Source organism: Centroberyx affinis, unplaced genomic scaffold (genome assembly GCF_046629955.1).
Source record: "Centroberyx affinis isolate AG114_WGS23_722 - 3 ecotype Tasmania unplaced genomic scaffold, CSIRO-AGI_Caff_v1 ptg004272l_1, whole genome shotgun sequence".
Classification (NCBI taxonomy): domain Eukaryota; kingdom Metazoa; phylum Chordata; class Actinopteri; order Beryciformes; family Berycidae; genus Centroberyx; species Centroberyx affinis.
The window spans coordinates 40,198-65,224 of NW_027281995.1; the positions used below are offsets into that span (position 1 = coordinate 40,198).

A 25,027-nucleotide genomic window follows, 5' to 3' on the forward strand; every position below is an offset into this window, starting at 1 on the left:
TCAGGCCTTGGAGAAGGTGGTGGCCGATGTGCCCGGCTGCCCGGGGCTGGTGCCATGGTCATCGTGCCAGCGGTCCACGCAGCGGCGGCGCGCGTTCATGAAGAAGTTGCTGACAGTGTTGAGCTCCAGGCCGAGCTGCTGGGAGATGGTGATCTGCATTTCCTTGGAGGGGCGCTTGTTCTCCTTGAAGATGGCGATGAGTGTGCGGCGCTGCAGGTCGGTGAAGACCAGGCGCTGTTTCTTTGGCGCCATGTTGCGGTCCTTGTGTTGCTCCTGTTCTTTGCGCTTGCAGGCTTGGAGCGGGCGGCAGAGGTGGGAGGGATGGGGATGAGAGTGAGAGGCAAAGAGGGGAAAGAAAAACACAGCAAGGTAAATATACAAAAGTGATTCTTTTCATTTCCAAATAAAGACAATAGGAGGTGGAGGGAGGTAAAGTAACTAAATGTATCATTAGCCAGTACTTAAACACATAAAAACTAGTTTATACACCAGGAGAGATTCTACAGCTCCATCTCTATTGCCATATTAAAGTTGATTTAAAGCTAATCCATTCCTCCTGCCCAGTGGGAATATTCCTTCCATCCTGCAGAGTGCAGACAGGGAGCCAGCCTGCGGTGAGAGAGAGAGAGATGGGGTGGGGGGGGTGGGACTGGCTGTTGCCTGCTAGCTGGAGACACTGCTGTTTGATTCAATATTAATGCAGTTTGAGTCGCAATGGGGGACTGAGTGACTGTTGCACAAAAGTAAGCGTTTTGTGTGTGTGTGTGTGTGTGTGTGTGTGTGCGTGTGTGTGTGTGTGTGCGTGCGTGCGTGCGTGCGTGTGTGTGCGTGTGTCGAAATGAGAGAGAGAGAGAGAGAGAGACAGAGGGGCAGAGACAGCAAAAGAAAAGGTTGGAGGAAGAGAGAGAGAGGGAGAGAAAGAAAAGGTGGAGCGAGACAAAGTGTGTGTGCATTTGTGTGTATAAGAACCAAAGAGAGAGGGGTTGAGGAGAGGAGGGAGGGGTGGGGGGACGAGTGAAGGAGAGAGAGAGAGATATTGACCGACTTTGCTGTAGGAATTGGGGGGCTCTCTGTAGGGACTGAGGTCAGAATCCCCCCCAGCAGGTCTACAGTCTGCTACTTCAAACAGAGCCCACTGGAGCCCACTCTATTGAGCTCTGAGAGGGTATTTATAACCCACTCCCCTCCAACACAAACACTCGAGAGGTGCATGCACCGACTGCTATGAGCCCCGCAACATACACAGAGCAATTTTCAAAAGAAAACACATCGAGTGTACTCTTTTGGGGGGTGGGGGTCGGCAGGGCGTGTGTGTGTATGGAGGTGGGGGGGGGGTTGGGGTTGTAGCCAGTGAACAGAGAAATTAATAGTTAATAGAATGTTGTATAGAGTGTAAGCGTGTTGTAACTCGAGGTATTTGTAGGAGATGGGTGAGAGTGTAGAAGTAGACAGGCGCAGATAAAAGGCACCCAGAGAGAGATGGAGCGCAGACTTGTGTAGAGGTTAAGGCACCACCTCTGCAGCCACATGCTCCCCTGCTGGCCTGGGATCGAATCCTGCCAGAACGGACTGTGTGTCCCTCTCAGCTTCCCTACTGTCTCAATAAAACAAGAACAAATTGGAGTGAGAGAGAGACAGAGGGAGACAGAGAGGGAGAGAGAGAGAGAGATGTCATCCCTGTGGAGCTGTCTCCAGCTGCTGCCACTGGTATTGTCTGATACTTTCTTCTGACTTTTTTTTTTTTTTTCATGCTAACCCTCAACAATGTCTCACTCTCATGCTGTGTGTGTGTCTCAATGCATGTAACGACATGGCAAACGTGTAAAATTTCACTGAATTTTGTCTTCTTGCATGTGCTCATATGTTCTTCCTCTGTGTGTGTGTGTGTGTGTGTGTGTGTGTGTGTGTGTGTGGAGGGGGGGTTGTGATTATGCTGAAGTGGCTGGAGCCAAGCAGTGGCGCTGTGTGTCTAATTACAGTGGAACAGAGCCCATTGATCAGCCATTGCAGTCCAATCTGTTTACTACAGATGTCTAACCTGCACACAGGCCCATCCATCATATTCATATTTCACATCAACACTGCAGCTATGTATATCACACACAGGCACACACACACACACACACACACACACACTAACGCATGCATGCCCGCGCACACGTATGCCTAAATGTACACTTGCATGTATAGGTAGCATCATCATATATATCACTATGATTTATTATGTGATGGAGGGTAGTTATGATGATGATGATGATGATGATGATGATGATGATGATGATGATGATGATCAGGTCATTTCACGGTTTGGACTTCAGCTCAAATAATTCATAATGTCACAGTGTGTTGAGCATCAGCAGGTCAGATGCCACAGTACATTACAGCTTTGAGAGTCACAAAAAGCTCTCACATATACCATATACTGTATATACCTCACATCCACCATGCATTATTGTCTTTTTGTTGACAAAATGTACACTGAACAAAAATATAAAAGCAACGCTTTTGTTTTTGCTCCCATTTTTCATGAGCTGAAATAAAAGATCTAAGACTTTTTCTATGCACACAAAAGGCTTATTTCTCTCAAATTTTGTTCACAAATTTGTTTAAATCCGTGTTAGTGAGCACTTCTCCTTTGCCAAGATAATCCATCCACCTGACAGATGTGGCATATCAAGATGCTGATTAAACAGCATGATGATTATTGCACAGGTGTGCCTTGGGCTGGTCACAATAAAAGGCCACTCTAAAATGTGCAGTTTTATCCTGAAAAAAGACATTTATTAGGCGCTGAACTATGGATCTCAGATGACTAGGGCTACAGATATGCATTTTTTGAAAACCAGTCAGTATCTGGTGTGACCACCATTTGCCTCATGCAGTGCGACACATCTTCTTAGAGTTACCAAAATTACCAAAATGACCCCACACACACCTCATCTGCTGTACTTGTTCTCCATTTTCTGTGACTGCTGACCCTTATCTTTGTCTTTTGGTCACGCCTGTTCTAGGGAGTGTCTTCTGCTTTTCATTGAAGATGTGAGTCCATTTTGAGCATTAATCATTTATTGACATAGAGTTGATCAGGTTGTTGATTGTGGCTTGTGTAATGTTGGTCCACTCCGCTTCAATGGCTGTGCCAAGTTGCAGGAATTGGAACACGCTGTCGTATACGCCGATCCAGAGCATCCCAAACATGCTCAATGGGTGACATGTCTGGGAGGTCTGGCATGCAGGCCATGCAAGAACTGGGATGTTTTCAGCTTCCAGGAATTGTGTACAGATCCTTGCAACATGGGGCCGTGCATTATCATGCTGCAACATGAGCTCTGGTGGACATTCCTGCAGTCAAAACTTGCAACATCTGTGGCATTGTGTTGTGTGATAAAAACTGCACATTTAGAGTGGCCTTTTATTGTGACCAGCCCAAGGCACACCTGTGCAATAATCATGCTGTTTAATCAGCATCTTGATATGCCACATCTGTGGATGGATTATCTTGGCAAAGGAGAAGTGCTCACTAACACAGATTTAAACAAATTTGTGAACAAAATTTGAGAGAAATAAGCCTTTTGTGTGCATAGAAAAAGTCTTAGCTCTTTTATTTCAACTCATGAAAAATGGGAGCAAAAACAAAAGTGTTGCGTTTATATTTTTGGTCAGTATACGTACTGTAAGTCACTTTGGACAAAAACATCTGTTAAATGACATAATGTAATGTAATGTATTTTTCTTTGATGGAGTTACTCTGAATATAATTTTATAAGAAGCACTTTAAAAGCCTCAACATTCATGTGTTCTGGTGACATTAACATACAGTCACATATAAACAGAAAGCATATCAAGTGGAATATAACCCCTCAGGGAAAAATACTGTAACAAAACTGTAACATGGATTCATGTTATTCATCAAAATTATTGCAATATCTTTGGAAATATATATTGATATATTTCGATGGGGGCCGTGTTTTTTCCTTAGGGGACCCTACTTTTGGAACAAGCTTCCTGCTTTTTTCTTTCACTGTTAGAAAATTTTAATCAGATCTCAATATTTAAGTCCAGAATCAAATTCCCTTTATTTACTACAGCTTCCAATTAACATTAACTCTTTCCTTGCCAGACATTCATTTCCCTTTGTTTCCTTCCCCGCAGACAGTTATTTACTTTTTTCTCCTGGGCACTGCCATGGTGTTTGTCTGTGCTTTCATTTCCACTCACACGTGTGGGTGTGCACAGGCATGCACACGTGTACGCGCACACACAATACACACACACACACACACACACACACACACACACACACACACACACACACTCAAGCTCTGGCCCTTACCTTATGATGTGTTTGTTCTGTCTTGCTATTATCTCTTGTTTTTATCTGCGATGATACCTTATTTTTCTCTGGAAATGACAAAGGAGCTTTTTAAGTGCATTTAAACTGACTTGACTTGAGTCTACTTTCTGCTATGTAGTTTGTGGTGGGTAGAAAACCTCCTTTTGACTTTTCATAAAACATCACACTGTATTAAAAACAGAAAAAATCAACATGCATCTAGTTACAGGAAGAGAATTCTTCCAAACTAATTACAGATTTGCTTTTCAAGTATTACAAGTCTATGGAGGAAAAAAAGCTTCAATATCATCTTGTTTTCATCCAGCCAATATGTGATGAAACTACATTTAAAGGCTACAGTAGAAATGCTAGGGCAGGCAGTACATATTTTTAAATAGAATTGTTAGGACTTGTTTTTCCCCCATTTGAGCCATAATCTGAACAGACTTTTAAAATAACAAATCTTTTAAGATAACAAATCTTGCCCTCACAAATCTGTCTCTCCTGAGCCTTTTTGAAAAACATTGCAGGGCCAGAAGAGGAGTGTCTCTGTAGGTTTGCGTCCAAAACAAGCTCAGACAAAACAAGCCTCTCTCTCCTTGTCTCTCCACATCATTTCAGTGGTGAGTCAGTCCTGCCATATAATGGAGCGCTTGCTGTGGCGCCTCTCGGTCAGTAGGTGTCGCTCTCGCTGTGGCCCGGCTGCACGGGGCGCCATAGTGCGCTGCCTTTGCTACAGGCGCTGGATTTAGTAATCAATATCGATCGATCGGTGAGGAAGGGGGCCCTGATTACTGAACCAAGCTCGGCGTAGAAAAGAAAAAAAATCGATCATTGCAGCTTTTAGAGCTACAGTAGGCACCGAGCACAGAGACGGACATAAACTCATGCACAAAGAACAGCCCACGCTGGACAAGTGCAGAAATCCTATTTTGGTGCCGAGTGTTTTCTCAGTCCTCGGAGGTGTACACCCTGCTGGCAGGACACGGGTAGAAGAGAGTGTAATTTCTATAACTCTCTGTTGTTGAACATGAGTTGGCCTACTTTGAATGGATCCAATGTGGGTTAGGCTGCTCACAGGGTTTCAAAGGCTGATGAACCTGGTCTTAATTCCCTTTTTTTATTAACATTTTGATTTACCTTTGGGCCTGTAGACTATTATTATTTTCGCAGGAATACAAAGAAGGGACTCAATTAATCTGTATGAATGTCAGTGAAGGGCCACTGTGGAATGAACTGGTCCTAGATCAGGATTTAAAACAAAATCATGTAAAGAAATCAGTGATATTGTAACATCAAATCCCCTAATGACGGATTTCGAAATTATCCTTTATAATCATTTCCAAGCGGTAAGCAAAACTTATATGTATTTTTTTCTGATGACATTAATATTCTTTGCTTCACGACAAACCAAGAGAGGTTAAGAGAAAGGCCCTGGGTGTTCAATATCGATCGATAGATTCGTGAATAATTCGTGTGTGAAATTCAGTTCGTCCAATTAATTATGCCTTGGAGGGGGGGTGGGCCTAGAGAGGGGATTCGTGAAGGGGTGGAGACGCAAAAACACACTGGGAAGGAAACGTGATGATCCAGCTTTCTTTACAGCTTCCCCCGATCGGAGAGGGGAGAGAGAGGGAGGGAGGGAGGGAGGGGGGGGGGGGGGAAGACACTTAAATCAAAAAGGTTGGAGTGTAAAATAACCAAATTACCAAAATGACCCCACACACACCTCATCTGCTGTACTTGTTCTCCATTTTCTGTGACTGCTGACCCTTATCTTTGTCTTTTGGTCACGCCTGTTCTAGGGAGTGTCTTCTGCTTTTCATTGAAGATGTGAGTCCATTTTGAGCATTAATCATTTATTGATCATTGCTGCCCTTCCACTCATAATGAGAATGTCAAACGGGCTAATATTGTACCTACAGTGTTTGCTGAAATCACGATTTCATCTGCATCCAAAATGATCCGTGTGTTTTCGATCATTTGCTCCTCAATTTGCTTTCCAAAATCAAAACTTGGCTTGAAATTCACCTGAAGCCGCGTTTGTGTTTCATGTAAAGTAGATACGAGGTGGACGGATATGGCCTTAAATGATTCATTTAATTAATTTACCAATAAACAAGTTTACTGGTTGCGGTTCGGCGCGTTTATACACACACTGCAGCAAGATCACACAGTCAATCCTATCTTCACTAATTCATACAGGGCCAGTTTGCTTTTACTGATTTAGCACTATTTTCCAAATTCAACCATTTAGCTCCCGTTAAGAAGCATGATTGGGCAATATACTGCAATCCTATGAGCTGCTCCCTTTAAAAGGTGCTGCATTTCCATTTATTAAGCAATGTTTTTGCTACTTTTCGCATAGGCTGTTGCCCAAAAGATTGATAGCATGTGTATCGACACGGCCCCAATTTGAAAGGCTCTTTGTACAGTAGTATTTATTCCGTTCAGGCTGCGGGGCAGTGCCAAGCTCTCGCCAGTTCCCAAACACTTCCAGCTCAATACTCCTTAATGTAATGAGTGAGAATTGGTGTTAATATACTGATAAAGTGACACAATTTGTTTGTTTGCCTTGCCCACGACCCAGCTGCGAGGCATTTCTCCACCACTTCAATAACACTCAACCTGAACTCGGTTATAGATTCGCCCACATCCCACCTTAGTCCTTTCTGTCGTCTGCCAGCAACGTTTTGCTTTAGCTTTTCGGATTTATATAATCTATCACAGCCATGCATATAGGCTAAAATTCAAATCTTGAACAAAAATATCAAAAACAGACAATTATAGTATGGTTATAGGCCTATATCTGTGTTTTATTTTATTGTAAATGATGCACATAAGAAATAGCCTGTTATTCAATGCTATGTTTTCCACAGCCCAATGTGTTATTAGCTACCCAGTGATAAAACCTAAGAAACTGCAGAGCACCGAAAAATTCAATAATCAATAAAGATTGCTGCTTGTGATCATCACGCTCCTTATGAGTTTTTAGATAATGAAAGGCATTCAGCCATTTAAGAGCATGATTGAGAGAACTGTGTGACTTAATTTTAACCTGCATTATTTTTTGCCAAGTTAATAGTAGTCTGCTCTGTGCCGTTTATTTGTAGGAGAGGGTTCACCGTTAGAATGATACTCTATTATCTATGATTATCATTGATTTCATTCATAATTGCTTCGACCAGTTATGCGTGATAGCGGTAATGATCATGATGCTTTATTTTCTACAGACGGTTTCGTTTTCCCCTCGTGGCTCCTAAACAACAGGTGCAGTTTCACTACTGTCTCTTCTTTCCACAGTCTATCAGTATTTTATCGTAAATTAGTTCCGATCATTTGACAAAATTAGACAGACACTCGTGTAAAGACCAAGATAATATTAGTCAGTAATTGTATTTAATTATAATTGAAAGGTTTCATTCCAACGTGATAAATCCAGTTTGCGTAGAGCTAAATTGTGCTACTGTGCCCGAAATCCGTAAGTCAATATTTCAAAAACAAAGAAGAATTTATCCATAACTTTACTCCACTCATAACTTTAAAACTCTAATTTGAAGGAGTTGGTGTCTTTTTTTTCATCTAATTTTAGAACCTTTTCAGTAATTTGAAAGTCATAAGAATTACTGTCTATTATATTCTCTATAGATAGGTAGAGGATATAATAGAATAGATAACGAATAATAACTGTTAAAAGTAAACAAATAACCTCACTGGACAATGCATACATATCAGAGCGTGTGAAAGCTGCCTCAGTGGGGTGTGTGTGTGTGTGTGTGTGTGTGTGTGTGTGTGTGTGTGTGTGTGTTGTGTGTGTGTGTGTGTGTGTGTGTCTGCTCGGTCGGATTTAAAGTGGGCGAGCAGAGGGTGGTGAGGCTATGTGGCCAATCAATAGATCCACATGTAGGCCTGGGCGCGCGGCCTGTCTGGGGTCGATGCTGATCTGAAACCGGTGCCAGGAAAACCCGCACCCAAACTCACTTTAAACACCTTTTTATTTGCCAAATAGACTTTACCCACCTTTTAATGCTGACACAAATCTGTATGAGGTAAATTTGTAATTCACATCAAGCGTTGTCAAACTTATCTGTTATAAAAGAAAAGGGTCTTTTAAGGAAACAAAACATTTCTAAAAATATAATCGATTTTTGTTTTTATTGGCTGTTGAGATGTCTTGTGATGGTCACCGACTTTACGTCAAAGTTTACCTATCTTTTTTATTTACAACACCGCTCATGATAAGGTGTAGAGATGTAGCCTATATTTAAATTCCACAGTAGGATTGATCCGAGTTCATACCGAAAAATATTAATATTCTTCAAATGTCAGCGTGCACTTTAGCTGTCACTTCTTCACTAATTTCTGAAGCCGCTGGGGAATCAGCGAACGCCCGAGCCATCAGCGCCGCACTATCCATGGGGAGACACTTTTTACAATTTGCAGGAATTTTCGGGTTTTAATTCAATAGAGTTCTCAGTTGATAATTTGGAGTGAGACTTAACAGAAATGTCCTCACCTGACCATTATTGCAAAAATCTAATTGCATTTATATGGCCTGTTTTCCCCACTGCAAAACAAAACATATTAGGCTGCAAGAAATAAAGTGTTTTTATTATGTGTGTGTGCAGACCGACATTGGCTGCAAATCACCAGATTGGCTAATTTCGTAGCACTGATCCTGGATCTGTTACAGTTATTTATTTTTTCAAAGTTCGTTTTTTATTGAGCGTTAAGCTCTATCAATATCTGCTATTACAAATAAAGTTAGTAAAACCAGAATTGCCTAATTCTTTTCAGACTATGGTGAGTCGCTACAGTTCGCTATACTCAAAGGGTAATGTTTATAGTTATGATAGTGTGCAATAACAATTAACATTAACTACAACAGAAATAATATGTAGCCTATAATATTAATTGTAATACAAATACTAATAGCCTACTAATACTAATAACAGTAATAATAATAATATTAATAATCGTGAAGTGTGTGAAACGTAAAGCAAAGCCAGTGTAAACAATAGTCTGATGGTATAAAAGAAAAAAAGGCGAGATAAAGCAAATATCAGAATGCGTCCTAAAATGGCATTCATGCAAAAGTAAGAATTTAAAGCCTATAGTAATTTTTTTTTTTTTTGCGTGTCTGACAAATATTTCAACACACACACACACACACACACACACACACACACACACACACACACACACGCACGCAGGCGCTTGCTTGCTTGCCTGAGAGGAAGTACAAATTGCCACAGACAGAAATCGTGAATACTTCAAAAGAAAACAGTCATAATCAGACAGTTTTTCATATCGGCTCAGAAAGGCACGCGGGCCAAATCAAACACCGAATGACTAATTTGAGAATAGCTTACAGCCTCTTCGTTATATTTATTACCATGTAATACAAAAGGTATATGGGCTAACATTGATTCATTCATCAATTGATTTCACAGTCGTTTTGTTCCTTTGTTGATTTGTGTGGGTTTGCCCAACCGGAGTTTCGGGTTGCATCTGTGGGTACGGTAAGCGCTGTGTGTGTGTGTGTGTGTGTGTGTGTGTGTGTGTGTGTGTGTGTGTGTGTGTGTGTGTGTGTGATTGCGGTTTTGTTGTGATCGACCCTGTAGAAAGGCTGACAGAGGTTCCATATCAAACCATCTGTAGGCTCCATTTCAAAGAAAGGCCCGGCAAGGTCGTAGACAAATTTTGCTACTATTAAATAGATTTTATACAAAATACTGTCATTTGTACGGTTACTTGATTGTTTTCACGACTCATGCGTAGACAAATCATTTATGTGGCCAACGTAGTACCAATTGTGGGATAACCAATAATTAATGGGATGCTTCCGTTGGGCTATAGATTGACAGACAGGTTACAGACTGCTGGATTTCAGGAGGAGCCTGTAAGGTGCTAAATGTCTAATTAAGCAAACTAGTCTTCACTCTCTACACTGCAAAAGGTGATTTAATCTTGCGTTTGGTCTTAAAATCTCGCTTTTCTTAAAACAAGTGAAAAAATCTGCCAGTGCAGTGAGACAATTTCATTTTATTCCAGTGAAAAAAAAATGTTTCAAGAATCGTCTTGTGTTTTCTAGTTGACACTAGTGGAGTGATCTGCCTTAGTCTGCTTTATTTATAGCCTATATATATTTTAAAATTGCCACTTGTTTCGAGAAAATTCCTGGAACACGTGATTCTGCGTTGGAAGCAAGTGGAATGATCTGTCTCCATTGTTTTTCACTCGGTTTAAGAAAATCGAGATTTGAAGATTGAATGCGAGACTAAAGGACTTGTTAAGATTTTTGCAGTGTACCTTAGAGTCTTGAATTGGATACGTGCCTTTTCTTTCCTTTAATTGCGCGGACAATGTCCTTGCCTTGTGTTCTTTAGCCTGCGCATTAAACAAGCCATTATCGGGCCTTTAATAAGCGATGGGCTGTCAGGGCGTCAGATAAGCAGCCAGTGCGACGGAGACGCCGCTGCTTCACTGCTGTTTCAGCGCCAGTGGCCGGAGATTTATTACCAGTGTTGGGCAAAAAAGTAATCCCTTACGCATTATTCGTTACTAATTTCAAAAGTATCATTATTACTCGCATCTTATCTTAAAAAAACAGGCAAACTCAGTTCTCTCTCCTGTGAATGCCCAGGGGAACAGTGTTGATGTCCGGAGTTCAAGTCATTTTGCTCGATAAAAACCAAAAATATGACTCGTGGGATGGAGGCGAGATAACAGGCTAATGTTTGGATAATTCACATTCAATCTGATATTTAGAGAGGGTGATTCCCCTACTTTTCTGATTGGTGATCGCAGAATTACCTACTTCGCTACACTTCCATATAAGAACAACACATAACCTGTTAATAACCATGCAGGTCGGGTACAGGCCAGTGCAGGCATGCAGCAGAACGCACGGAGCAGAAATTGTTTTGTTTTTTTGGGGTAGACCTGACATTACATAACAGCAGGCTCCGTCGACACAATGAGCTGCTGATGTGCTTTGGTCAACATTTTTAATTGCACAACAGCCTGCTCTTTGGAACCATCAATTTGCTGTGAGTCTTATGTAAACCACCGTAGCCTCTGATTATCGCCGGGTCAAAAGCCACAGTGTGGTTTTGTTCAGGTTTAGTCTACATTATCGTCGTTGCATGCAAACCTGCATGGTGTTCACCTAATAGGCTACTTCAAAACCTTTTGTGCCGCCATCTGACTCCACAGAGCAAAGATGAATAATATGATTTCATTATGATTATCCTAAGTGGTTTAGGCGCACAATTTGTGTTTTTTGCTTGGAATAGGGGACGCGCGCAGTGCCATTTAACCCTTTGATGCTAGCCGCGTGTATTCAGTCGACTCTGCCAGCAATTTGATTTAAAGGTCATTCTCTCCTATCGATCCGGTTTGGCGAGGGGGCGACGGAGTAGCGTAGGAATTGATCATCTAAAATAGAAGAGACGGTATTCTAGACTGTACAGAGTCCAGACCTCGACTGCATTTATAATTGCCAAGCACGCCCCCCGTGTGAATTGGAAAGAGGTGTGTGTGTGTGTGTGTGTGCGTGTGTGCGTGTGCGTGTGCGTGCGTGCGTGTGCGATGCTTCCATTTGCAGAAAGAGAAATGGATGATGGAGACCTCCTGCCTCGGCTGCTGCACTGTAGACTAATCTGACTTCTATTCAAATTACATTATTTTGAATATTAAGGCTGACGTAGCCACGACGAAGCAGTGTGGTTGGGATATATAATGAGTAAAGATAGCTAGAATTACTTAAATTGTACCCTTCTACTGTGTCACAATCTCAGAAATATTGAGAGACCAAAGCTCTCAAATGCCTGACTGTGTAGACTTGTCTCATAGCATGCAGTGAGGTGTGCAACAAGCCGGTGTAAGAGCATGCGTTTATTAGTCATTCTGTTGTGTGTTATGAAGGCTGAGCTGTTAATGGGAGAAATGGTGTTGCATGGCGGAGATGGAGGGGGACGGAGGGGGTTGTATGGCTGCGTGGCGCAGCTCCAGAGATGGAAAGGAGAGGCCGGGGAATGGAAATCGATACAGATTCAGGGCTCGCCAGATCGGCCTTAACAATGTGTATGGCGCAGACGCACTCTATATCCCGATCACATACACACGGGAGAGAAGAAACGGGGAGGCGACATGCAGGCTGTATGCTATGATATAGGCCGATGCTATGCAGTCGTGTAGTGGTAAATACAAAGGTAGGTAAACTATGACCTCCAGTCGGTGATCATCACGAGGCAAACAACCACTTAGATAAACAAAAATCAATTATATTTTAGGAAAGGCAGTCATTTGTGTGTTTTCCCCCATTTTCATGTAAGTTACATCAGATGCTGCTTGCTATGATGCACACGATCCCTTTACACCATGAGGATTTGTCAGCCTGAGATGTGTGTAAACTCCCTTCTGCAATAATAAATGTGGGTAAATTGAGTTTAAGTGGGTTTACCCTCCACTACACACATCCAATCTGTCCATTCTGGGTCGCAGATAATGATCCAAAGCACGAGATGTCATTTCACACTGAAGCCGGGATTTAAACAAAATAGCCTAAAGGTATAACCTTAAGAAAATGGCTGTTGCTCACCCACCAGAGGATTTCAAAGGCGATGTGTGTACATGTGTGTCTCAGTATTTACAGCACACGTTGCTGTGCTTAACGAACAACGAGACTCTGAAACCGCAGCTGCACTGTTTACTCCCCTATCTTCCCCTCACACATCAATTATTAAAGTACCAATCGATCATTTCGCAGGCTAACATCAAGCCATCTCTTCATGAAAAAGCCTGTTTTAGATGATCCCGCATCAATCACATCTTAATACCCTATCCAATTAAACCCATTATCTTGGCTTAAGTGACCAAAACAACACCACTCATGACATTTTTTTTTGCTTCTCTTGTTTATTTTGGTGAGTAGCTTTAGACCAAAAATAAACCGTCTTTCAGTTCGTATTATTTCAGACAAATCCCAAAAGAGCGAGATGTGATTTGAATGGAAACCTCAGTTGGTTTTGTCCTGAACTGGAAAGTAGGGTAACATAGCCCACGGGACTGCGAGAATGACGTGATTGTGATATTGATCGTTGGGTGTGAGCTGTTGGATGAAATAATGGTGTTTGGGGCCTACAAGAAGGCTATTATCTATGTATTAGTAGCCTACAACTCCAGTTTACCACCTTGAACTGTCCTCAAAACAGAGACAACACGGTTCAGTTTAGATCGCCGAATATTTCAGCACTCTGGACAGCGCCTTGTTTCAAGTGAAACCTAGGGGCATGAACATGTAGACTATATGCTGTTATATGCGCTGCAGTGTTGTAGTGATACATAATAAGCTGGGAAAACTGATCATCATAAGGCAAACAACCACCAATACAAGCAAAAATCAATTCCATGCTCAGAAAACTACTCATTTATGTCTTTTCCCCCTTTAAAAGACCCTATCCTCATATTAGTTACATCAGCTTGATATTACTTAATGCAACGTACACTGAATTTAACTCTGAGTGATTAACGTCAGCCTAAAAGGTTGGTAAACTTAAGGGCATAGCTAATAGGCGAAGCAAAGAGGGTGGGGAATTATTTGGTCAGGTCAATAAAATTATATTTAGTAGTGAAATCTGGAGATTGGCTTTGCGGTGATGCACGCGTGGAGGCGAAAGGGCGCACCGTGACTGGGGAGGGGAGGAGGGTGCTCCAGGATTAGGCTTTTGTAAACGGCTTGTAGTCCATTGAAAGATGAATAGAGGCCTCCCACCCTCATTCTCCACAATTTTTTCTCTGGGTCTTGTGGGTCTGACCTACACACCCCGGCGCGTGTTCTGGCCATTCAAATGATAATGAGCCAACTGCGCTTTTGAGGGAAAAAGGACCTTGGCATGCCATGGCACGCGCAGTTCTCAACACTACTGTTATAGGGGGAAATATGTAGGCTATGAATTATTACAGTCTTTAGATGTTTATACAATCGGATTTGCAGAAAAACAGCACTGCTTAATACTGCTGTGAAATCTATCGCGCCATTTACGCACGGGGCTTTTGGCAGTATGATTGAATTATTCGTAGGGTTTTTTTTTCCTGTATTCTCCAGCATCTGTCTGGAAGGACGTGTTAGTGGTGAATACATGTTCACTACCCGGATGATTGTATAACCCAAACCCCAAAGGGCATATTGAGAGTGAGCGTGCTTTCCACTCAACAAATGTAACATGATTACAGCAGAGAGAAAGAAAAAGGTGTGCAATAGCGTTTTTTTTCTTTTTTTTTCTTTTTTTTTACAGCTACCCTCTTTCCCCCTTTTCCGCCTCCTGCCTCCCCCTCTGCTCCGGGGGAGAGACCAATGGGAGAGAGTGCTGAGGCGGGATAATTGATAGATGCACTGGCTATCCTTATCGATCAGGGCTCTATTGACCCGACCAAATACATTGAGATGGAGTGTGGAATTCAACACAGATGCAAAGACGAATTGTTTTCATCGTTAATGCGATCTTTAAATGCCTCCCAGACCCCTCTTTGCCCGTGTCTTTCTTACAATCTCTTGTTTACTAAAAGTCTAGCTTTATACGGATGCTGCATATTTATTTATATTTAAAATACATTTGCTTTTCTAAGATACTAAAGACTGTAAATACCTACTTAGAAATTCCTCCAAAGGATGAAGGGTGTGCTTGGCCTGGGTTTTATGTCACATATCCCATATTCGCACTTTGTATTTGGACATGGAATGGGAGAACATAATAGGTGGGGAAGCTAGTAGGTCGCTGTAAGCGTTGCCCTCATTGCATTAGGAGACGTTAAGCGTGAAGGGCACAGATTCCCCCTAATAACACTGTAGCCTATAGGCCTATCTCTGCTCTGTTTTTCGTTTCAGGACCGGATTGTCATGTGAGTGTGCAGACACTGGCATTTTCACATTAGCTAAGCAGGGCAGCTGCATTGATTTGTGTGACTGTGATGAATTTGGAATAGTAATTTGAATTTATTGATTGATGTGGCCGACCGAGTATTGCCCAGCCTCCCTTTCAGCATCACAAACCCCCCAACTCCCACTCCCAGCCCACATGCGCACCGCGGATAATGGTGATTTTAAATGCAATAAGTAAAATGTTGCCCCAGCCATTTACATACAAGTCATTTGTCATTTTGCCCAAGTGTTTTTCCCTGAGAGCCTGAGACAGCAGGTAGCACACAACACAAAACAATATGCGCCTGAAACCCAGTGTTACACAAAAGGAAAGGAAAATGAAAAAAATAAAATAAAATAAAATGTGTAGGCCTATCCTATCAGCTAGATAGTAATTAGAATCATAATCGCGTCAATCAAAATGATAATTGGTAACTGTTAACGTCACTGATCAAATTAACAAATGATAAGATCTGAGCCACATTTTCCATTCCCAAACGTAGAAGCCAATAGTCTATATGCTACATCGGACCTCCACGTATAGTGCACACACACACACACACACACACACACACACACACACACACACACACACACACACACACACACAAAATAGGCTGACGCTGAAAACATTAAAACATACAGTGGGCATCCAGTGCATGCCTAGCCTGCAGGACTGTGCCACTGTAGTGCCATATGTCAATTGAATTGGAGGGTTTTATCCTGGTGTGGGGTGTGGAAGATATAAAACCCCACTGCCCAATTAGCTTTAACAGCAGTGGCACTTAAAGAGACAATTGTGGAGTGTTTAAATCTTTATTTACCAGAACCCCACTAAATGCGCAAAGGAACAATTTACATGCCATTAAGTGCTTTTCAATAGGGCATTGACTGGAACTAAAATATGCCACTATATCTGCTTAATTGAACTGTCCGCTGAAATACGACACAGAAGCGCTGATTGACGTTTGGAAGCGCACGTCTAAACTGGGCCTTTACACAAACATCAATGAGAGGGGACCTCTCACTCCCATCTCTGTTTTTAACCCTATTGCGACGTCCCTCGTTTTCATTTAATCAGGCTGCAAGTGTTAGAGGTTTTAAAGAGAGCAACTAATCTTTTGGCGTGGGCTGTTTGACTTCACATCACAGCGTTTCTCTCCCTGCCTGGTTCTTTGCTCAATAAATAATCAAAGCGATGGAGGGAAAGATGCAACGTTCAGAAAACCGTGTTATCTACGTTAGAGAAAACTGCTCGCATTTTAGACATATAAACGTAATCTAAGGGGAGAGGAGACGTCAACGTGTTTGTGTATGCGTGCGCGCGCGTGTGACAGACAGACAGACAGAGAGAGAGAGAGATGTGGTGTGCAAGCCTTCCACAGTATATGCCTACATCTTTACCCCATTGAACTGAAGGGATTCCCATTCTGTTAACCTTTCAGATTTGTTTAGTGACTACCAATGCTGTCTTTCTGCTGGCAAATATGAACATATCATATATGCATTCACATATATCATTTCACAAACCACGAAGAAAACAATTCCACATTTACAAATGGCTAGACAGGCCTTAAACCAAGTGTGGAGACAATATGCCAGAGTATGGAGGACAGCATGTGTCGTAGGCCGATGAATAGGCCCAATGCTCAGCACAGGCCAGAGAAAGACGCATCTGTTTGTGTCACTGTCTTTCAGTTCCAAATCGATCATTTATCAGTGCGCTACTTTGAAAGGGGACGCCGGGACCTGAAATATTGATCCATGGGAGGTCATGCTCCCCTGACTCTTTGGCCAGGCCTCAGACGATCCTTGTTTGCGACTCGCTTATTTGACAGGGGAAGTGCCAAAGTACCAGGTCTGTTTGATACATGTAAGTCCAAAGTAAAACTGGATATTTGAGTTGCATTGATCTCACAATGTAAGGACGGAGTGAGGTTTGTCAAAGGTTCAATCACTGCCTCGTTTTACAGTTAAAATAATAGCTGTAAGATTCAATCAATTTGATTCACATCCTGCTTTGATTTCCTTTGTGCTCTCTTTCTCTTCCTCTTTCTGTGTGTGTGGTGTTGTGTGTGTGTGTGAGAGAGAGAGAGAGAGAGAGAGAGAGAGAGAGAGAGAGAGAGAGGGAGAGAGAGAGGGAGAGAGAGAGGGAGAGAGAGAGGGAGAGAGAGAGGGAGAGAGAGAGAGAGAGAGAGAGAGAGAGAGAGAGAGAGAGACAGAGAGTCCGTGCGTAAAATTGCTATATGTCTGCGTAAAAACAAACAGGTCTATCAGACTGGGTTTGTTGGAGCTTTGGTTTGTTGAAAGATGTGACCCGATTCCTCTCCTTTGTTTATAAGTCTAACGTTTGTCTTTACACTACCAGTGTTGCACAGCGTCTGTTTACACTATCATGGATTGTAACATCAATCAAAATATAGATTTCCCCCAACATTTAACACCCCAACTGTCATGATGAAGTTTTACTCGATGCCATCGACTAATAACTTCTAGTAATGTCTGTTTGAGCAGCTATTGACAGTCTCGCCACATTGACTTCTAATTGATCCCTCCACATCACTCAGGTTGGGAGCTGTCTCCTCACTCACCTGCAAGCCTGAGCGCTGACATCCGCTGAAATTCGGGCTCCTGGAGCCACTTCCACATCCTCCTGAACGTCTCCCGGCCAGACTTGAGTTTACTCCACGGTTTAGGGTTCCGCAGCAGGTCAGACAGAGTTCCCTGGGACCGGCACAAGATCCTCTGGGCAAAGATGGCCTGGGGGATGCTGTAGCGCTTGAGCTCTGCTGTTATTCGTTGTGCCACCTCCTTGGTGTTTATCTCCTCCACCTGCCCCGACCCAGCTCCCTGTCCGCCTCCCACCACTGTCTGCCTGTCCCGATCTGATAGCATGGACCCGTTCGCCTGAGAGTGCGGATGGCTGTGATGGTGTATGCCGTTCAACGATGTCATGAGCCCGGCTCCATGGCCCCCGAGACCCCGGGCCAGGTGCTCCTCGCTCCGGGACAGCATGGCTGCGTGGGACTCGAAGCCTCCCGACGAGAGCATCTTGTCGTTGGAGAGGTGAGCACCAGGACCGTAGGCGCCGAGAGTTTGCTGGGAGTTGTGCAAAGACCCAAGACCGTTGGACAGAGGGGACAGAGGCTGCCCCATGCCTGACATCTCCTTGGGATAGTGGCCGTACAGGTTACTCATGGAGGCGAGGCTCCTGTCGTCCCTCATCAGGGTGAAGCTGCCGCTAACGTTCCCGGCTGCAAGTCGCTGGTGCGCCGGATGATGGTGAGCATGTGGGTGGGGGTGATGGTGAAATTTCTCCGAAACGGTGGATATGGGAGGCAGGTGCTGCAGCGGCGTCAGCGTGGTGTAGGTGCTGCTCAGGCTCATCCCGGAGTCGCACGACATGGTCATTGCGGGGTGCAAGGGAGCGGACAAAGCGTGGTCTGTGCGGTAGTCCCCTGCCCCCTCTAATATCGAGGCCATACTGGACACCATGGCTGACCGTCCGTGCGACACCAAGTTCCGATGCGACGCCGAGGACTGGCGTGCGTGTGGGGAGTTCATTAAGTCGCCCGTTTGATGCGAGTGAGATACACCGTGCAGATTTCCAATGTTTTCCATTGTAAGCTCCATCGTTGAAAGGATCTTTATTTCCACCCCTCTCGCCACTCTCTCGCTCGCTCGCGTCTCTCTCTCTCTCCCTCTCTCACTCTCGCTCTATCTCACACTCCTTTCCAATAAATTTTGAACGATTTCAAAGCCAAGCCATTGATTGTAGTTGCCTCTCTGCAGTCAATCCAGCATGGTTTTAAAAGATCGGGTCCCGGCCGCCACAGAACTGTGCCACAAACCGCTGCTCGCTGTGGGAAGGTGTCTGCGCCTGCTTGTATTTCATTCGCTGTAGAGCACCTTCTACTATACCCAAAGCGCTGCTCTGCTCTGTGTGTATATTGACGTGCCCGCGCTCATGTCAAGATGGGACCGTGCCTGTGCACATGTGCGCGCTCTCGTGGTGTATGCTCGCTCTCGTGCACTCTGTCTGGGGCCAATCTGACGTCACGGGCCCCTGTGGAAGAGACAGAGGTTTGTTGATGTTGCAAACTGAACCTCAAATTCCTCAAAAAAGATTGCATTAGACATTTGTTAAGATAAGACAGAGGCGCCCTATCTTCGGCACAGCTGCAATCCTTTGCTGTATGTGTAACATTTACCTTCAGATGGCTAGTCTTGGATAAGAGCGACTTGCTCCTTGTTTTCCCTGATAAAGTCGCTTGACATGGCGCCAGCAACACACGTGATTCATTTCTTAAAGGTTAAATATTAATTGACATGTGTCACATCACACCACGAGTGTAATAAGAAAACCACAGCTTGTTAACTTAATACAGTTCCCTGCTTTGAGGAGTAGGCGATCCTACAGCTTGCAATCTCCACGGCTCATTCTGCAGCCTAAAATTCAATCTGATGATTACATGACATTTGCCTACTATGACAATTATTTATACATGAATTGTTTGAAAATGCGGAATGATTGCCTTTTCCTGAAGTTAAAGAGGTTAAAAAAGTAGATCATCGACTTCAGCCTGCTTTGATGACTTTTGAAAGCACATTTCAATTAGGTAACCAATGAAATGACATGTCAGTTACAAAACTATCTCTGTTTTTGAAATCTGAAAAGTAGACAATTTGGCCATTAGCCCGTGTTACATTGGTTAAAGTATATAGCCTAACTTTACAGGAGACATTGTGTGTCAATCAAATTTGTCAAATGTTTTGTCAATAGTCTTTCAAACACATATTTTGTTTCCTGTAGAAAATGTTAGTGAATCAAAATGGAGTGCTTCATCTCTACAGCCTGTGGGCTTGGCCCCTTCGCATCAGGTAACTCAACCTTTTTAACTCTCATATAATATTTTGCCTCACAAACTTCTGTATGAAACTTGCTGCTTGCTGACGTCAGTCCAGGTCAGCAATCCATCAATGTCAATGTATGTATGGATCAGGAGATCCATCGATAAGTTGGGCCTACTGCAGTAGTCCGCAATATGGATGCCATATAGGAGCAAATTAAGATCGAGGGAATAGAATTCTATAAAGGGCTAACAAATGTGTCACGCATTTTTAGTGTAAACTGGGGGTATGAAGCCAGAGCAGTAAGGTATTGTTGTTCTTTGTCAATTTTGCTTAGTTTTTCATCCGCTGTCAATAACCACCACGCAAACACAGTTTTATTTAGTCCAAGGACTGCTTCCTATATGTAGCTGCACTAGGAGGATATGTGTTGAAACTGTAGGTTGGGTGTCAGATGTGAGTGTGTTGGAAAGCAATATAAGTGTTAAAGATGTGGTAAAATCCCACCATGTGGTAATTATCAGCTCTTTGACACATTTTGACATTTTTACACATATCACATTCATGTCTATAAGTATGATGTGTAAATTGTATTATCCAAACAAGCCTGTTGTTAGAGTGTGTGTGTGTGTGTGTGTGTGTGTGTGTGTGTGTGTGTGTGTGTGTGTGTGTGTGTGTGTGTGTGTGTGTGTGTGTGTGTGTGTGTGTGTGTGTGCATTTTAACACCCGACTTAAGGTCAGTGACACCTCGAGCCCTCTGCGGGCCTGTAGGTAAATGCTCCGTTAACACTGAACACTTCTGTTATGAAGTCAGAAGCCTTAGCATTTACACCAAGGTTATGTAAAATGAGGCCATTAGGATTTCGACCCAGAACTAAAAAACATAGTCTAACAATCTATAGGAAGTGGCATCACTAATCATTTGCAAATTGCATAAAATAAATTCTCTGACCAGTGTTTACCAACAGTTAGGCCAAGGCCATCCATAATTTCACTGATAAATTGTGATATCACTGGCCTTGGCACACAACTCCTCTCTCCAAATAATGATCCTAAAACTGTGTCTTTGCTGATTGCCAACGGGGGATGGTGGCTTTTGGCTTGTGCCATCAGGAGAACAGCAGTGTCCGCTTGGGTTAATGTCCCTGTATTGATCCCAGCAACCACTGCTATCGAAAATGAATTACCGAAGCCCGCACAGCAGCGAATCCGTCATCTGTGCTCAGCCAGCCGGCCAGAGCAGCTTATTGGTCGCGGTGGTGATGGATGTTAACTTTCATTCCCGGCTCCTTGCTCCTAATTCACCAGGGTTTACAACCCAAAACAACGCAATGAAAAGTTTTATACTTTCACCTAAGAACTTAGACTTAATATCGTCCCTCTCTCCCACACACACACACACACACACCAGATATAGGCTCCCATAGAACATTGTCATTGTTTGTAACTTTGCACAGATGAAACCGGCCTATACATACTATAACAGTCAATAGGGCGTGGGTAAATGATCAGGCGAAAGGGGTGCAGACCTTTTCCCATTTTTAATCAATGTTGTTGTTTTCTTCTTTTTATGCAGCTTGGGTAAATCGTTCATAGCAAAAAATTTGAATGCAAAGTAAGCCCAGCTATTTCCCAAAAATCTATGTATTGGCCTAGAGCTCAGTTTTAATTTGTATTTTAATGTACTGTTTTCGAATACTTAAATAAGCATATCCTATGGCAAATACAATATGAAATATTAACTGTGTCGATATCTGCGGTGTGACTGGGGCGATGCCGCGGAGACCCGGTGATTTATTTCATATTAATAACAGCGGGTGAGTCGGTGGCTTCGGCACCACATTGGCATTGACTTTACACACGCGCACACACACACACACACACACACACACACACACACACACACACACACACACACACACACACACACACACACACACACACACACACACACACACACACACACACACTCTGCAGGGCGCTTGCAGCCTATTTACCTAACTTATTTTAGTTGCGTTTTTTGTTATTCATGCTTATACAAAATCCCTTTCCTCTCCAAAAAAGTTAATATTCTACCTTTATTTTTGTAAAAATATATAGATATAATTTGGTACTAGTTGTATTAAAGGCACTATTTGGCCTACTATTTTATGTGCACAAGGCCTACCATTTTTTTTTTTTATCTTTTAAGCACTGCAGTCCTTTTCTGATCAACTAATCAATGCTGAACCCAGAGCCTCGCTCAATACATTTCTGAAGAATCGATCGTGCCAAAAATTAATTCTGCTAAAAACAAATCGTTTAAGTTAGGTCTTTCCTGTTATGTATTTGACCTGTCTCAACAGACAATTTAATTACAGTAAATTAACAAAGCACTCAGCTGAAAAGTTTAAACTGGGCTCATTCAATAGAATGCTGTAGATCTCTATATGTGTATTTTGATTTGTATAAATTAATTTGATTTTGAAGGTTTAATCTCAGGCTAGTTAGTGTATCTTGCCAGTACTTAATTGCATAATTACATAATAATAACATAACTAATAATAATAATAATAATAATAGATGTTGATGAATGGCAACAGAATTCTTAGATATAATGGGGTTATTATAGCTACACATAGAAAGAAAAAATATTTATTTACATGTTCTGACCTGCCACGGTTATGGGAAAATAAGATTCATATGGACTGGATTTCATGCATGGTTTGATTTTTTTTCCTCCCTCCAAACTTTTTTTGTTTTAGTTTTCACACTGTGTGCTAATGAGAGGGATTTCTAGTAGTCTAAGTCTCCCGCAAGCTTGTCTATTTTTCCAGGAATCACTCGATAGAGACAGACTAATCTTTTCATGACTTCTTGAATGACTTCGTGGCTGATGCATCACGCTTAATGTATTCTAAAGTATATTTACTTGAATCTGGCTATTGGCAAAAGTTAAGTAGCAGTGTTTAGTAATGTCGCATTGATCAGGCCTGTGAGCAAGTCAGCGGGACGGGGCACTCTCATCCCAATCCACACACCGGGCCTGCTGCATGGGAAAAACTCCCAAGATCTGCCTTGTTTGCCTATGGCTCTACTCTAAGTAACCCTGTGTGTGTGTGTGTGTGTGTGTGTGTGTGTGTGTGTGTGTGTGTGTGTGTATGTGTGTTCGTGAGAGAGAGAGAGAGAGAGAGAGAGAGAGAGAGAGAGAGAGAGAGAGAGATTTACATGCCTCAAGATCTTCAACATATTGTATGCACAATGTAAACTAGGCTTTGTTCATTTTAAATTTCAGAAACAACGCAGCAATCAGCGACATTAAACAGTTAAACAAGTGAACATATTCATCAGTTCATTTTGTCAACAGGCTACAGTTGCTTTGCTATTTAATGGCCTAATAAGTTATTATTTTTATTATTTCAGTTTCTGTTTGTTGGCTAAATTCTCTCAAGTTAATCCACATTATTATTTCCTTATTGTTACATAGGCTATAGGCTTAAACTTATTGCTTTACCTTCAAACATTTCCTATCAAGTTTCAATAGGCTGCAGAACTAATCAATGCCAGCCTGCTTCTTTTATCTTCCATATTTTGTCTTCTTAAATCATTTATGTTGTGTCCTAACATTAAAACATTGCAGCATTAAAGGCCTGTTTCAGTCAGAACCCAGTCTCTTTAGACGCTGAGACAAATTTGTAAATGTTGAAGAGAATCGCTTGCACTGAATCGCTGTGTTTGTAAAGCGTTTGCCTGCAGTTTGTTAAGGAATTAGTGTGTTGCCATAGATTATTATTTAGGTACATTTGCATTTGAAAGCACCCAGCAATAGAGGACCGAGGTGATCAATAGCCCTGGTGCCATATCGATCTATCCGCATTCTGATCGATTGGCAGGAAGAATTGGGCTCACAAGGTTTGTCTGCTCTTGGTTTCACTCAAAATTAGTCAGCTTATATAAAAGGGCTTTTTTGCAAATGCGTTTGCGCTCATATGTGAGAAAAATTATTTCGGACAACAGGTGCCAAAGCAGGCCTATAGCAAAATCCATTTCGTTTGCTCCAAAATACTAACACAAGTCTTCCTTCAGGCTGTAGCTTATAGCAATCAATAATCAATATAGTCATAGTAAGATTTTTATTGATATGTTATTTTTTATCAGAAATAAATGTCACTTTTTAAATTTAGATATAATAGGGCCTAATTTGTGAGATGATATCAGCTTCAGATATAGCAGATATCAACTTGTTTTTCAGTGAATGATATAGGAGGAAAAATAAAGATGTTAAATAAATATGTTGTTCTTGCTGTTGTAATCCTGTCGTGGTTTATTGTAGCCTGCAGTTATAACGCCGTGGCTCTATTCTATTCATGAAGCTATATTGGTTTAGTTATTAGTCATTTGGCCTATTTGTGAAAAAGACAAATTTGCTCACACAATAGCTCCAAATATTCAGCCATTCTAAATAACTTTACCATGTAATTTATCGAATGAAATGCAATTTGGACGATAACAATTTTGTTTTTTGGCAATTTGGCATGTTTGTGTCAGATGTCATTGAAGCCCTTCTGATTTGTTTATTTTGATTTTGACAAGCTGTTAGCAAAATGAGCATTACTCAGGTGTGTTCACATGATGTCACTTCGATCAATAGAGCTACTAATCACAAAAACATTCAATAGAGCATCGATCCGATTGGGTTGGATTACTAAATGTTATATGGCATACCTTGGTTCTCAGTTCGGCCATAGCCAAACTTTAGTTGGCAAGGCCTCAAAGTGTTTGTACGACGCCTCGATATTTATTTTGTATACAAGAAAAATAGTAAACAACACAAACAAGAATTTTTAGGATTACAGCTTGACGTTTTGCAACCCCACCTTCATTTGTTGTAACTGCTTCTACAGGAGAGACCTTTACAAAATCTGAATTTATTTTAGAGT

At 42.2% G+C, this 25,027-nt stretch overlaps 1 protein-coding gene across 1 annotated transcript; it reads right to left on the reverse strand.

Annotated features, from left to right (window-relative positions):
* On the reverse strand, nucleotides 1-18,890 carry onecut3a (one cut homeobox 3a). The gene is made up of 2 exons (XM_071543206.1): nucleotides 17,849-18,890; nucleotides 1-293 (listed from the first exon to the last, which is right to left on the reverse strand). The coding sequence occupies exons 1-2, from the start codon at nucleotides 18,888-18,890 to the stop codon at nucleotides 1-3; spliced, it is 1,335 nt and encodes a 444-aa protein (XP_071399307.1).
* Nucleotides 18,891-25,027: the final 6,137 nt, after the last annotated feature.